This window comes from Anas platyrhynchos, chromosome 9 (assembly GCF_047663525.1).
Source record: "Anas platyrhynchos isolate ZD024472 breed Pekin duck chromosome 9, IASCAAS_PekinDuck_T2T, whole genome shotgun sequence".
Taxonomy (NCBI): Eukaryota; Metazoa; Chordata; class Aves; order Anseriformes; family Anatidae; genus Anas; species Anas platyrhynchos.
In genome coordinates, this window is record NC_092595.1 from 28,170,059 (window position 1) to 28,183,619 (window position 13,561).

General features: G+C 38.0%; 1 protein-coding gene and 1 long non-coding RNA gene across 2 annotated transcripts; one reads left to right on the forward strand and one right to left on the reverse strand.

Annotated features, from left to right (window-relative positions):
* Positions 1–25: 25 nt before the first annotated feature.
* On the forward strand, positions 26–5,367 carry LOC140003162 (uncharacterized). The gene is made up of 2 exons (XR_011811257.1): positions 26–138; positions 2,878–5,367. It is a non-coding gene; the product is annotated as an uncharacterized lncRNA (long non-coding RNA).
* On the reverse strand, positions 155–11,707 carry LOC140003159 (protein limb expression 1-like). Its single transcript, XM_072042229.1, has 3 exons — positions 11,367–11,707; positions 981–1,144; positions 155–578 (listed from the first exon to the last, which is right to left on the reverse strand). Exons 1-3 carry the CDS (start codon positions 11,446–11,448, stop codon positions 528–530), a joined length of 297 nt encoding a protein of 98 aa, XP_071898330.1. The 5' UTR covers positions 11,449–11,707; the 3' UTR covers positions 155–527.
* Positions 11,708–13,561: the final 1,854 nt, after the last annotated feature.

Genomic DNA, 13,561 nt, shown 5'->3' on the forward strand with positions numbered 1-13,561 from the left:
AATGATGTCACTGTGACACCTTGGTAACAGCTGCCTCTGAGCAAGTTTAGCGAGGAGGGACAGAGAAGTGTGCTGGATGAAACCACGTGAGGACTTGTGGATCCCACGTTGAGGTGCATCGAGAGGGCCCACCCTCCTGTAAGTGTTTGGATGCTTCATTTTCGATTTCTGTAATTTGTGTAAAGTCCTTTCACAAGCATGAAGTTTGGTACTTTGGCTCAGGGATGTAGCTGCACAGAGTGACAGGTGCAGCATGTGGCTGAGGGCCTCTGCACGTTCTCTCTTTCCCACACACGATCAAGAAAGAAGGGTAGACAAATAAGAGTGTGCTGTGGTCCTGCCATAGACCTCAAGTACTACAGCATAAACAAGAGACTTAAAAGTAGCCCATCACATGAAACTTCAGGACAGCAATGCACTTCATCAGCTGGTCTGGCCTGTTGAGTGGAGTATCTCAGGATGGAGTGTATGAAGATGCACTCCATCTGCTTTCAGATTAGCACTTGCAGTGAGCAAGCTTCCTGGCCTTAACATTTTTCATTCCATTTTTCACCCGACTTTTGCTGGTTCTTCTTGGTCTAGAAAAAAAAAAAAAAAAAAGTGAACTCAGATCAAAATAGAAGGATTTCCTTTTCATTAATTCCATGTTCTTAACTTGACAGGTTTGGTTATTGACGTAGAAGGGACATATCTGGCCTGACTTGAGTTACTCATAATGTTTCACTTCATTGTAGATATGACTGGAAACCAGAGACAAGACTGGTAAAATCATTCCTAGAACTCTGTGTTGTTTTCCTTCAGGTACCTTGTCTCTCAAGTCGGTGAGGGCTGGGACAGAATGAGATTGGAAAAGTCAAGTGTAGTATTCATTGTTACAGAAGTAGTTGTCCTGTATCTTCTATGGCAAAAGAATTTTCCTGAATAAATATATAAATAAATAGATAAAATTCCCCTGGCAAAGATTGGAAGCTGACACTTACCTGAAAGTTACCAAAGCAACTTCCTCCCGGCAAGGTAACATAGCTCACAAATGGTGGGCCCAGGGAGCTCAGCGATTCATACACAATGATGCCTTCGCTTGGGAATACGGCCTTCTGCTTCTGTTTGCTTTCCCAGAACTCCTGCAATATTGCTACGACATTCACTGTCAAAGACATAAAAATGCTGAATGTAGGATGCATACATGTCCTTGATCTTAGTGTTTTCTGTGTTACACAAGAAATGCAGACATATGAGCTTGATACATTTATTATTGATAATAAAATGTCTGTGATTATTTCTGCTGGTGTGAAAAATATGATTTTGTGGCAATTTTGGACTTTCTGGGATTGCAGGCTACTGTAGTACATAAATTGCAGGTCAGCAATATTGTACTATTAAGTCAATGTGTTGGAACTTTGATATCACAGCAGCCATTAAGCTGCTCACTTTCAAACATGAGAAAATGTTATACTCAGATTCCTCTTTTCCATTCTCAAAAAACAAAAACAAAAACAAAAACAAAAACAAAAACAAAAACACATGGTCATGCAAGGAAAGCAGCTGACTTTTAATGCAAAACTTTATGAAGTAGCTGGAAAAAAAGGTGTTGTATATTATGATGATAATAGTTGCAGGCTAATGTGAAAATAGAAATGTGAAAACCAGAAATCCAATTGACATCATGACTATTGAGCCAGTACTCCAAAGTTTTACGTTCTGTGTTGGGGTTTTCTCAACACTTTTTGGCTTGGACTCGAAAAGAATTTTAGTATAGTTTATCTAGACTCCTTTTACAGAGCCATGTGTAGCTTAGAGATAATTTTCTTTCTTTCTGGGCATCGTTCAGCAGGTGGTGAGCAATTGCATTGTGCATCACTTGTTTTGTACACATTAGTGGTATTAATACTCTTATCATCATTATTATTATTTTCCTTTTTTTTCTTCTTCTTTTTTTTTTTTTTTTCCTCTCTCCAAATAAACTGTCTTTATCTCAACCTACAGGCTTTCTTTCCTTTTTTTTTTTTTTTCTTTTTCTTTTTCCTGATTCTCTCCCCCATCCCACAGAGGGAGGGAGGAGGGTAAGCAAATGGCTGCGTGGTGCTTAGCTGCCTAATAGGTTAAACCACAACACTATGCAAAAACAAACAAATGAACAAACAAACAAAAAAAAAAACAGCTGTGTATGATGTTCATCATTTCTCACTTGAAAATTTAAATTCAGAAGGTAAGAAGTATGTTTCTTAATTTGGACCTTCCAGTGGAAATATGGAAGCCCTAGGCAGCAGTATGGGTCCTTCAGAGTACTGATACTGGTTCAGTATCAAGTATTAGTGCATACAGGAATCAGTGGCAGAGATAATTTTCCTCATACATGTATAATTTTCCTCTTTCTTCATCTCGTCTGACCTTGTTAGTAGTGGAATAATGTAGAAGTGATCCATTTTGAGACAGTGTCACCCTGGTGGTAGCTCACATGCAATCTATGGACAGGGCATTGCTCTGTTTGCTGCAGGGTGAGCAATGTGAGCTCCAATATTGTCACCGCCTGTTTCCTGACTTCTGGCAGCTGCACTGCTCTCACAGACAACAGCTTTTCTTGGCATTTAGCCATGACAAGGGCAGACACACAGAGTGTGGTCATCACCAGTTCCCTTTTTGCTGTGCTCAAGCCATGAGGAAGTGTGGGTGGCGTGGTCTGAGCTCTGGGGAGGCGAGGCAGGGTGTTTGGAGCACACTGCTGTCTGCCACTGGATGGTGTCACGGATGCAGCAGCAGTGTTGGCTCCTACCAGTTCTGGCATTTTGGGCATTTAAAGCTGCAGAACTCTCATGGCATTGGAATATTGCTTCACCGTAAAGAAGAAAGCTATCTGAATAAATTTTGTATTTGTAACAGGAAACACGTTGGGATAACCACTGTCTCAGTGCAGCTGTGAGAAAAAACTGAAATATTGAGGAACTCTTAACCACAGAAACTGACTTCTGCTTTTCTAAATGATGATGAATGTGGGAGAAAAACTGGTCTACTAGCCAGGGAAACTGCTACCGGTACGGACTCCAAATGGTAATCCACCTTCAGAAATTGGTCTCTGGCTGAATACCTCACTGATGTAAACATCTGAGTGTTTTTTTTTTCTTCTTTTTTTTTTCTTTTTTATGAGACCTTCTGCTCCACAGAGCATGCACACATTGGGTAACAATCTAATTTTAAACCCATTAAGTGAAAACTGATATTTGAACATAAAATTCATGAATGTAAAATTTCCAAGTTTAAACATGACAATTCAGTAGGAGCTGTTGCTTCAGTGTGAGAATGGTATTGGTGACATTCAGTCCTTTACTGGTATTGAAATAGATAGCAACAGAAAGTATCAGCTTTAAGAATATCACTGATTTAGGATGTTTCCATAAAGTGCTTTGGTTTTTGAAACAACTGTTGTCCAAGAGTGCAGTCCTTAAAAACAATAATGCAAAGTCCACAGGAATAATGAATTTGGTGGTGTAGGTAACCCACAGTACTCTTTCTGGTCTCATCATTCAGCCTGTATGATACAACTTTTGGTAAAACAATAAATAAATAAATTTTAATAAAGCTTGATTTCTCCCACATCATGATGAGATCGATTATTCTGTAGGTAATAAACTGCTGAGTCTTCTAAGAAGATGTACAATGCAATTGGCAAAGCTGCACAGGGAAATCCCAAGCATGATCATTTTTTGTCCAGTCCAAGTCCCTAGATTTTAGTATCCTAAGCCCCTCATTGATGGAGGGGAAACTACCCATAAATATCATGCGTGCTTTTGCTTACCAAGAGGAAATTATACTGGTATAGTGGTCTATAAAAGAAACAGGTATTTAAACTGTTTAGTACCAATGATAGCAATAAGTGACCTAAATTGCTGTGTGTCTGATCCTTGCTTCTCTTCTGTTGTTAGTTTTACAGAAATTAAGAGTTCAGAGTGTAAAATTTCTGTTTTAATTTCCATTCTTGTTCATGAGTCCTTTCGATGGTAATTCAGCATTTAGACAGCCTCTCACTTGGCTGAAAGTTTCCACTCTGAAAACTAATATTCAAAAGACTTTTTAGAGCTATAGAGAGGTATCTACTTTCACTGCAATACACCAACAGAAATATATTTCCCTTCTTTTCCTGAAATCCTGAAACATGCTTTAAGCTGTCTCAAATTTTACAGATAAAGCAATATTTTACCAGAGGACTAGTAAGCAGTGAGTAGCTGCTACAGATTAAACTAATACGTGTATGACTAACACAGAAACAGTAGCTGAGCAGCATCATTTTTATTCTGTTTAGAATTTCTGTCAAATGAAAGCTATGTGCCTATCCCACAGTGCAGCTGGATATCTCTGTAATTAAGTAATTAAAAGTGCCTGGGTTTGTACTGAATTGGATAAACATAAAACCTGGCTTAGCTGTGAGGATGGTAGCAGGAAATACTTGGTGGTATATATGTAGTGGCAGCATCAAATTATCACTGCAGTTTTTGCTGTGATTTTTTCAATCCTAGCCAAAACTAGCACCTCAAAACAGTGATGAACATGAAGATGCATCAGGTTAAACTACAGAATGCAGCCATGATATCAAAGCCTCAAACTTTTTTTTCCCCAAGAATTCTTTATGTTTTGATTTAATTAATTTTATTTTACTCAACTGTTTAGCTTGAATCAGTATGTTTATCATCATTAAATTAAAACAGCATATCAATTTCAAATATATAATTAAAACAATTTCAGCTAAACTTGTAAAAATTCGGTGTGTGTGAAAACAGTTCTCTACTAAAAAAAAAAAAAAAAGATTTTATTTATGCCTAACAGCCACTACAGCCACTATTATTTTTTTTTCCTTCATTATGTATCACATGGATTTGTAGTAGTTTAGGAAGATGTGAAAAATGTATACATATGATCAGATGCACAATCAAATATACTAAGTTACTATTCTAAGATAGTAACTAATGATTACTAATATGATGATTACTAATGTTGTATTAAGATCTCTCAATATTCATTTTTCCTGCAATCACATGCATTGTTTGCCTTCATTTCTAAACATTCCAGGCAGAATGTTGTTCAGTCTCTATGCTGTATATCAGTATTTGGAATCCAACTGGCTTAAGTCTAAAAATGCAGTATGGAAAACAATGAGAATTTTCAGAAGTACATAAATGAAACAACAAGATTCATGGTTTAATGCAGCAAAATACTGTAATTTACGTCTCATTTTGAAAGGACATTCTCATTGTAATTGACTTTCGTATTTTGAAAGATGCCTATGATGTGGTTGAGTTTTTAAGATAATGCTTATAGTATTTGTATGCAATGACAAACAATTTTCTTCAGGATTAAATCATCCATGCTTTAAAACAATTTATTTTGTACACTGTCAGTTGCTGAATTAGTTAACAGTATTGATTTTGTTGTAGGCAATGCCAAGACCCCATTCAGACAATATTTTATCCACTTTATACCTCAGATCTTTCTCAGTTAGAGTTTCATAGTAGTACGTGCATCACCAAGTTCAAGAGCAAGAATTCCATATACCCTCCTTTAGTACTCTCCCATCTGTGAATATTAATGGTTCCACAATAGTCTATTTGAAGCTGGCTGTAATGCCTAGTTACGAGGTGAGAAGATGATTTTTCTTCTCTACTTTGCTTTTTACTCAGCTGGAAAAGCCTCTTGCCCAGGGGCTGAGCATTGTACCAAATGAAGCTGTCCCCAAGTGCAAATCCTGGTAGAGTTCTTGAAGTTTTCCTAGACTCTAAGGACTTTTTATTATTTATTTATTTATTTATATATATATATATTTGAATTTAGGACAGGCTGCGAGTTCTGTGGAACAACAAATATGTGGGTTATACAGCTGCATTTACCCTAAATGAACCCTGAGCTCTTTTGAGAGTTCAGAAATACAGTTTGATGTGAACTGTGTTTGAAAGAGGATTAAATGATAACACATTTATTATAACACAACATTGTTTTCCAGACAATTTCTCACCTTTCAGTAGCAACTGTCTTGCCTCTGCTCAAGGAAGTCTGTGAGTCAAATTAAATATCATTCTAAGTGGGAAACAGAACTCTCCAACTTGGATTATGTCAGTAAGTTTGCACTGCATTGATGCCAGAAAAAAAATAGCTCCAGGTTTCTGTGAATTACTGCTAAAAATACTGGCTAGGCATTCACCTCAACCAAGGCAAACAAACAATGCCATAAACAGGAGGCTGGCCAACTGGGAGGGGGGTGTTTTGGCCAAGACTGGAAGGGCAAATCGGAGTGGGAGCCAAGTGACTCTGCCACTGAAGTGGAATGGAGTCATATACTTGACAACGTCTCACTGCCGAGAGAGTGGAGTATAAAGAACACACATACAAGATAACCACCTACTTTGTCATTTTAAAACTTAAAACAGCTGTTTCTAAAAGTCCTTTTAACTGCCTTCGTGGATTTAATTTAATACGTGAATGCAGAAGAAAAATACAAGCTTTCTGAATGAAAGAAATATGTAATATGAAATCTATTAAAGAAGATTCTTCAGTGAGAGGCTAGTAAAGTTCCCTTACATGTCTTAAATCAAGCCATGGCACATAATCAGTAAAACTATATCGTTTAAACAAAGTTCATAAGTTACAAGTGCACCCTTCCCCAGCTGCAGCCTATTAAGGCTTGTAACTTAATGCATACATCTTAGGGAAGCTGTTAAATTGGGCTCAGGCTAGCAAAGAGATACTGTTTAAATCTCTAGAAAAAAAAAAAAAAAAAAAGGCAGCAACTGGAGTGGGATCCAGCTGTTTTGAGGGAAGGTTTTATTGCTTCTCTTTTGATTTATTTTGCATATTTTTAAACATATAAATAATAGCTTTAGGAAAAAAAAGGTACAAATGCGAGTAGGCAATATCAATTAATTTTCCCATGATCTTACTATGCATTTATCATATATATTATGTTATGTATTAGCATGTTAGCAGTGATTTTGTTAGGATATTCTGGTCCATATGCTATACTATTCTGTTCTCCATGTATATGTACAAAAATAAAAAGCCCCATATCCTTACTAAACCTAATGAAATTAGGTATATTGTTAAATATATATAAAAACATTATCAAGTATCATGTACTGGGACACCAACAATATGCTGAGAGGACTTCAGGGGCATTTTTCCTTCTCCATGATGGATTTGGATGCTATATGAGTGAGCTGATGTAGCAGTGGACTACTAGGTGATTCTGTCTAAAACCCTTAAAAAGCACAAAAAGTAGCAAGATGTTGTTTCAGGAAAAGAAGATCTGATTGTGGGGTGAGATTCCACTTGTGAGAAGCAACATCTTTAATTGGCAATGGCTACCTTAAATCCAGCACTGACTGACAGTTCCTAGACTTCAAGGATTTGGAAAAAGAACAAAATAAAATTAAATAAATGAACTGGATGGCCTCCTCAAGAGCCATTCTGAACATGTTACCAAGTAAAGGAAGAAAGAAGAAGATGTTGGAGGCAAGCAGCTCAGAGAATGGTGTAGGCTTTGTGAACCATTGGTATGTTTGTAGTCACAGCAGATTTAGATGCAGCTAGGGAAAGGAAGGGTAGAGACTGGGAGGGTTTCACTGACACCACCGTTGGACTGAGGCAAAAAGTCAATCCCTGCAGTGTTATGAATTGAGTAAGCAGGTTATCACTTGGAACAGAATGAGTAGACATACTAAAGTCAGGTGTTTTTAAGCTGATAGTCTGAAGACAACTGTTAATCATTGCCGAACAGCTTGGCTTGGTCTACATTCTTATGTAGCATTACATGGGAAAATGATAAGAACCTTGGTATAATTTCAGCATCTGAATATAGCAATAAAGAATTATAAATTGGTCAATCTCCTGTGATAACCAGAAGTATAACTGATTCGCATAGGAATAGTATAGTAATAATAACATTAATCTAGAAAGGAAAAGACTGTTTGTTTGATAAAACTTTTAATCTTGTAATATTTCTCCAAGGCAACTGACTTACTCTGGCTATAGTGCACTTCAATTTAAAAGCTTGTATCAGAGAGCTAGTATGGTACCCACTGACAAATCTATTTCAATGTTAAATGAAGAAAAGTGAGCTGGGCTGATTCTACCAAAAATTATGGGCAGATCCCCATAAGTTAACATACTTTCTTATTAAAAACTCTACAGTCTAACCTGTCCATCTATTGCTGACCTGAAATCTTTGCTGGCAAAACGTGCAAAGGAAAATGTGCGATTTGTTGCTACCAGTAAAAAGAAATGGAGACACAGTGCTGTTCAGCTGATGTAAAATCACTTTGCTAAATGTTCACAAACCAACCAAGTAGCAATCCATCTAGGAACCATGAATTCAAGTCAGGGCTTAAAAAGGCTTTCTGGAAGTACTTAGCTTTTTTCCAAGCTTTATCGTAACTCCTACCTGATACCATAATATTTTTTTATATGAAAACGAAGTCGTAATAAGGTCAGCATATGGATTAGACCAGTGCTGGGGTTAATTAGGTCTGCATGGTAGAAAGCATTATCTTTTTATCATGTTATCTGGGATGGAAGCTACATACAGCGCACAGTTCAGGGAAACACACACACCAAAAAGCAAACACAACTCCTGCAGTAGCATGGGTTGAGCACTGGGCTCCTTCTTCTTGCCTTCCTCCTCCATGTCTTTGCCTGTCCCATTCTTGCTGGAGCTGCCAGCCCCTCTGCAGCCCACTGTTCCCCGTCCCCCATCAGTGGGCTGGTGACAGGCCTGCACCACGGGGCCTTGCTCAGACCCCTGCTCTCTGCCAAAGATTGTTTACCACTATAAGGATAAAGCATTCTCATGGCAGGGAGGAACTTGTGAGAAACAAATTATCCCTGCTGTCTTGTTGCCAGGGCACCCAGCCATGATCTTGCATCTTTCCCAAATCCCATCATCTCTGCCTCTGCTGGGCAGATGCTAGCCCAGAAGGAGCACTGCTGCAGCAGGCACAGCACCACTCACTGTATTTGCTCCTGCAAGCTGCACCCAGGAGGGCAGGGACTTTTGAACATCTTGTCTCTCCCTGCTGCTGTTGAAGAAAGCCCTCTGTGAGACATTCCCAACAGAACAAAGTGTTGGGACAGTGCAAGCCAAGACCTCTAGGTTGGAATGGGAACAAAAAGTGTATGTGGTGCTGAGCAGTGATGAGCAGACTTGCTCTGACATCTTGCTCTAGCAAAACTCAGTCCTGTTGACATACTGAGTCACACCACATTGTGAAAAGGGTAGATGCTGCTGCAACAAAGTAGATCCTGAATGGACTTCATTCTTACTTTGTTCTTTCCAATAAGGTCTGAAAGTAATGCGTTTGTAAGAGATGTGGACGTGGTCCCATGGGGAAACATGAGACACTATGTTCTTTCTAGTCTAATACTTGCTTGCTGTATTTAAATCTGATTAAAAGTCAGAGATGGACACCACCTAGATCTAAAGATGACTTTTTGCTGAAGATAAAAAGAATGCATGTAAATTCTCATCTGACTCATCAGACAAAGCACTATGAATGTCTGTCACCAGTCAGAATTAGTGGCACACACTCACAGCAACTTCAAGCCTGTATAGGTTAAATTTATATTAGAATGCCTTCAAAATTCTTTTCATACCTCAGAAAATCTAAAGTAGAAAAAAAAAAACAAAACTACTCGAATCCACTCGCACTTTTGTTTCTATTTAATCATCTCTCCCTCCCTTAGATCTGTGGGTGGTCACAAATGCATTGTCCAAGCAGCTTGTACATACACTTTCAATAAAAGCCTTGTCAGTAGACCTGCAGGAACTGGTTACCAGTGGAAACTTATGAAAGGGAATGCCCCTCTCCTCGAGCCCACCCCCCACACTGCACCCCGATCAAATTCTTTGTTCCTGTGATGTGTGTACATTCACAGACTGCTCCACGAGGTCCCAAGACTGCAACAGTAATACAAACCTACCCAGCAGCATACAAACCTCCTGCAGGGTGGCCTGAGAAACAGATGTCAGACTCCTAAGCTCTGGGACAGATCCTTATGCTACATTCACACAAGAGTAACATCCTTCTACAAGAGTAAATCCAACTTAGTCCCAGGGAACTACTGGGTCAGCCTCTGACTTTTCAGTGTGGCTATGAGCATAAGAATCTGGCAAGTGGAGTTGTTTAATGCAGATGTACATGGGTTTTTCCCCTAGGTCCATCACTAGCCATGTCTTTAAGTCTTTATTCCTTTTACAGCAAGTTTAGAAGTTGACTACTAGTTGGCAACAGTTGACTGTATGAGACTGATTTTATTAACTCTAACAGAGCTGTTGACAAAAGAATGAAGTGGAGATTAAATAAATGTCTCTGCAGTGTGCCTCAGGTCACACGGGCGATTACGATTAGAAGTGAATGTTAAATAAATAAATAAATAAAACTCCCTTCTAAAAATCTAACATTGTTCCAGCATTGTTTGCATGTTAAATGATTGACTAGGTGATTCAGACTGAAATGACACCCAGCAAAATACTAATTTTACAATCAAATTGTTTATGTAGGACCAGATTTGGGGGCATGACATCAAGAGATCTCATTCACCTGTGAAGAAAACTGAGAACAATGGAATTTAACTATTGTTTCATTTGATCTGTTGAAGAGGGTTTTTTCCATTGTATGAAATCTGTGGATGTATTTTCTAAGAAATTACTAATTAAATAGCACTTTGTTCCATGCATAGCCCCACTCAAATCATAAATTCAAATTTAAATACTCTTATTTCCGTGATGTGAGTTGCATTGAACTCTGTTTCAAGGGATGCATCAGGCCAGTTTATTATGTGCCATCTACTGAAAGGTACTTCAGAACATTTCACAAGGGATAGTTTGTAAAATGAGAGAGAAAGAGAGAATAAAGTGTTTTGGCCAGGTTTAAAAAGTGCATCCATAGTCAAGTCTGATATGGGGGGGGGGAGGGAAATCACATTCCATATACTTGCAGGAAAACATCTTATGTTTTAAGATTGCAATATTTGATATTTTGCAGTACTACAGTCAAGAAAGGTAATTTATAGGACAAACTAACCACAGAAAGAGAGTTGGCATAAAGTTTTCCAAAATTGTCAAGCAGTAAAGTTTTTACCATGTTATTAGAATGTAATTAAATATCCTAGGTAAAAGTTGTGAATCAGTTTTCTGAAATGCAAACTTAAAAAATAAGCAGCAACACTGCCTTCAAATAGGCAAGATAAAATAATGATAGTTTGTGGTATGCACACGAATACATGTACAAGCATGTTAATTACTTCTCTCTCTTAATTTGTTGGGTACAACAGACATTTGAATTAAATACACTCACTATCAGGGAAATAAAATCATTATCTTTGGTACTTACAGTCTTTAAAAACCAGGGCAGGGTCTCGATGAGGCAGAACTTGGGCAATTACAAGTTGCAGAGACTCCAAGGTTCTGTCCATCTCTGCTCTGCTTTTCCAGAAAGCAGCCACAAGCTGCCCTCATGCCTGAGTCAGGCAAGTCCTGTACCAACTCTGGATTCCTGAGGAATCTCCCCACGTCTCCCAATCAGGCATTGCCTCAAACCCCACGACCCTCCGCAGGGTCCACCTCCCCGGACTGCTTATCTTTGCTGTATGCTGAGCTAATTAGCTGCAAAGGCAGGCTGACAGGCGCATTCCTACTCCTTCCTTCTGTTAAACACACCCACCTACAGGCCAGGGAGAGAAGCTAATCACCAGAAAGAAGTTTGTTTCATCGGTTTATTGGCGATGTGCTGAGGCAAAGACCTCTGGTTCATACCAAATGAATAAAGAGACTCTCTTGCTCACCCAAACCCTCAAATTATGGAAAAGATTGCAAATATAAGGAAATACTTATGTAAAGCTATACTAAACGTGATAGCCTGAAAGCAGCATGCAGGCTCTTGTTTAAAAACAACAAATTCGATAAAAAGTATGGTGTTTTTTTTTTTTTCTTCCTGTAACTATGTAACTGGAGAAGAAGGATATTAATGGCAAATAGAAAATTAATCCGATTAGCAAAATTAAACTTGTGATATATTAGGTTAACCCAATTTGAATCTGGTTTCCTGAAAAGCAGTTTCCTTACTCCCTATACAATAAATGTATTAAAATACCAGTGAATTAAACTGTTTACATCTAAAAGGACCTGTGGGATATGCAGAGGTCTGAAGAGGCACTCCAATCAAGGCAAACACAGATGCAGTGGCAAAAGCTTGAAGCACGAATGTAAATACATTGCTGTCACACACATTTGTGTAAGAGTCATAAACTGTACAAAATAGTTGCTTTGCTCAGCTTACTTTTATTTCAATTCCAGTAAAGTCTTCTTTTTGATTTGGAAAAAATCCCAAAGTAAGGATGTGTGTTCTTTAATTACTGTACAGTCTTTCCCAAAGAAAAATTATTTTTTTCTTTTTTTCTTTTTAAAGATGCAGCAGTGGAAAACTGCTGGGCAACCTTTTATCTCCATCACTTACAAGTTTCAGTACATACTGTTTCATTTATAGAGTGTGCGTTGCACAAGGTGTATCTACTCTTTATCTTCATGTTTTGTTTACAAATTAATGAACTAACATTGTGTTTGTTTACTAAAACATTTAAAACCCATTTTGTTATTACCCGCACATTCCTTGCTAGGTGAATTCGCTAAGATAATCAATAATGCTATTGTCTTAACCTCTGCATTTTCCCAAGTTCACTCTAAGAGAACTCTAAACTTCATCCCATGTGTAAACTTTGTGGCGACCTTTGATGACTTCAGATATTTCAGGAATTCTGCTGCTTTGAAAAAAAAAAAAAAAAAAAAAAGGCTTAATAAAGATATATTAAGCTGTAACTCCCTCACTTACTCTACTCTCTGAAAAGTCTCGTCTGGCAGAGTAAATGAAAATGATAACTTACAGCCATCCATTAGAATACCTTTAAAAGAGTTAATGGATGCTTTAAAGGAACATTTTGAAAATAAACAGCATGGATTTCCATCATTCCATCCTTTCTATTCTCATGGAGCACAATCAAACGGGACAGGCTTTGTATATTTTTGGAACCCATTACCAAGACAGACTTCAGGTCATGCACCAGAAAGAACTCACCCACTGTGAAAAGCTCTAAATTAGAAGCCAAAAAGTGTGTGCACATCTTATGCAAAGAGCTTCAACTGAAATCTCATTAAGCAGTCACTGAAACAACCCCTTAACAGATAAGAGTGTAGAAACATAAAAATATGTTTTTTCCCTTTACATTTAAAATGGAAATAAAATTAAATTCAATTAGGCTGCTTTTCTGCCCGTGCTAAAAAGAGCTATTTGCATCAGGAAACAGCCCTACATACCTTGATAACAATCACATTTAAGATTTAATTGGACTTCCTTACTTCTGTCACCAGACCTTCCTGCAGCTTTGATGCTAAAAGAAACACTTATCTATTACATCTCTGCTCCGGCCTGCCATGCTTTTAAGAATGTATACCGCTGCTAGCTAAGACTAGTTTTTTTATTGTAAAAGCAAAAAGACAGAAGTTGAAAACTTTCAAAGCAGAGCATGCTGCAAG

Coding starts and splice junctions, on each gene's coding strand:
- LOC140003159 (XM_072042229.1), bottom strand. CDS start 11,448: ATGGACAGAACCTTGGAGTCTCTGCAACTTGTAATTGCCCAAGTTCTG. Junction 1,145..11,366: donor TGCCCTGGTTTTTAAAGACT/GTAAGTACCAAA, acceptor TGTCTTTGACAG/TGAATGTCGTAGCAATATTG. Junction 579..980: donor GTTGCTTTGGTAACTTTCAG/GTAAGTGTCAGC, acceptor TTTTTTTTCTAG/ACCAAGAAGAACCAGCAAAA.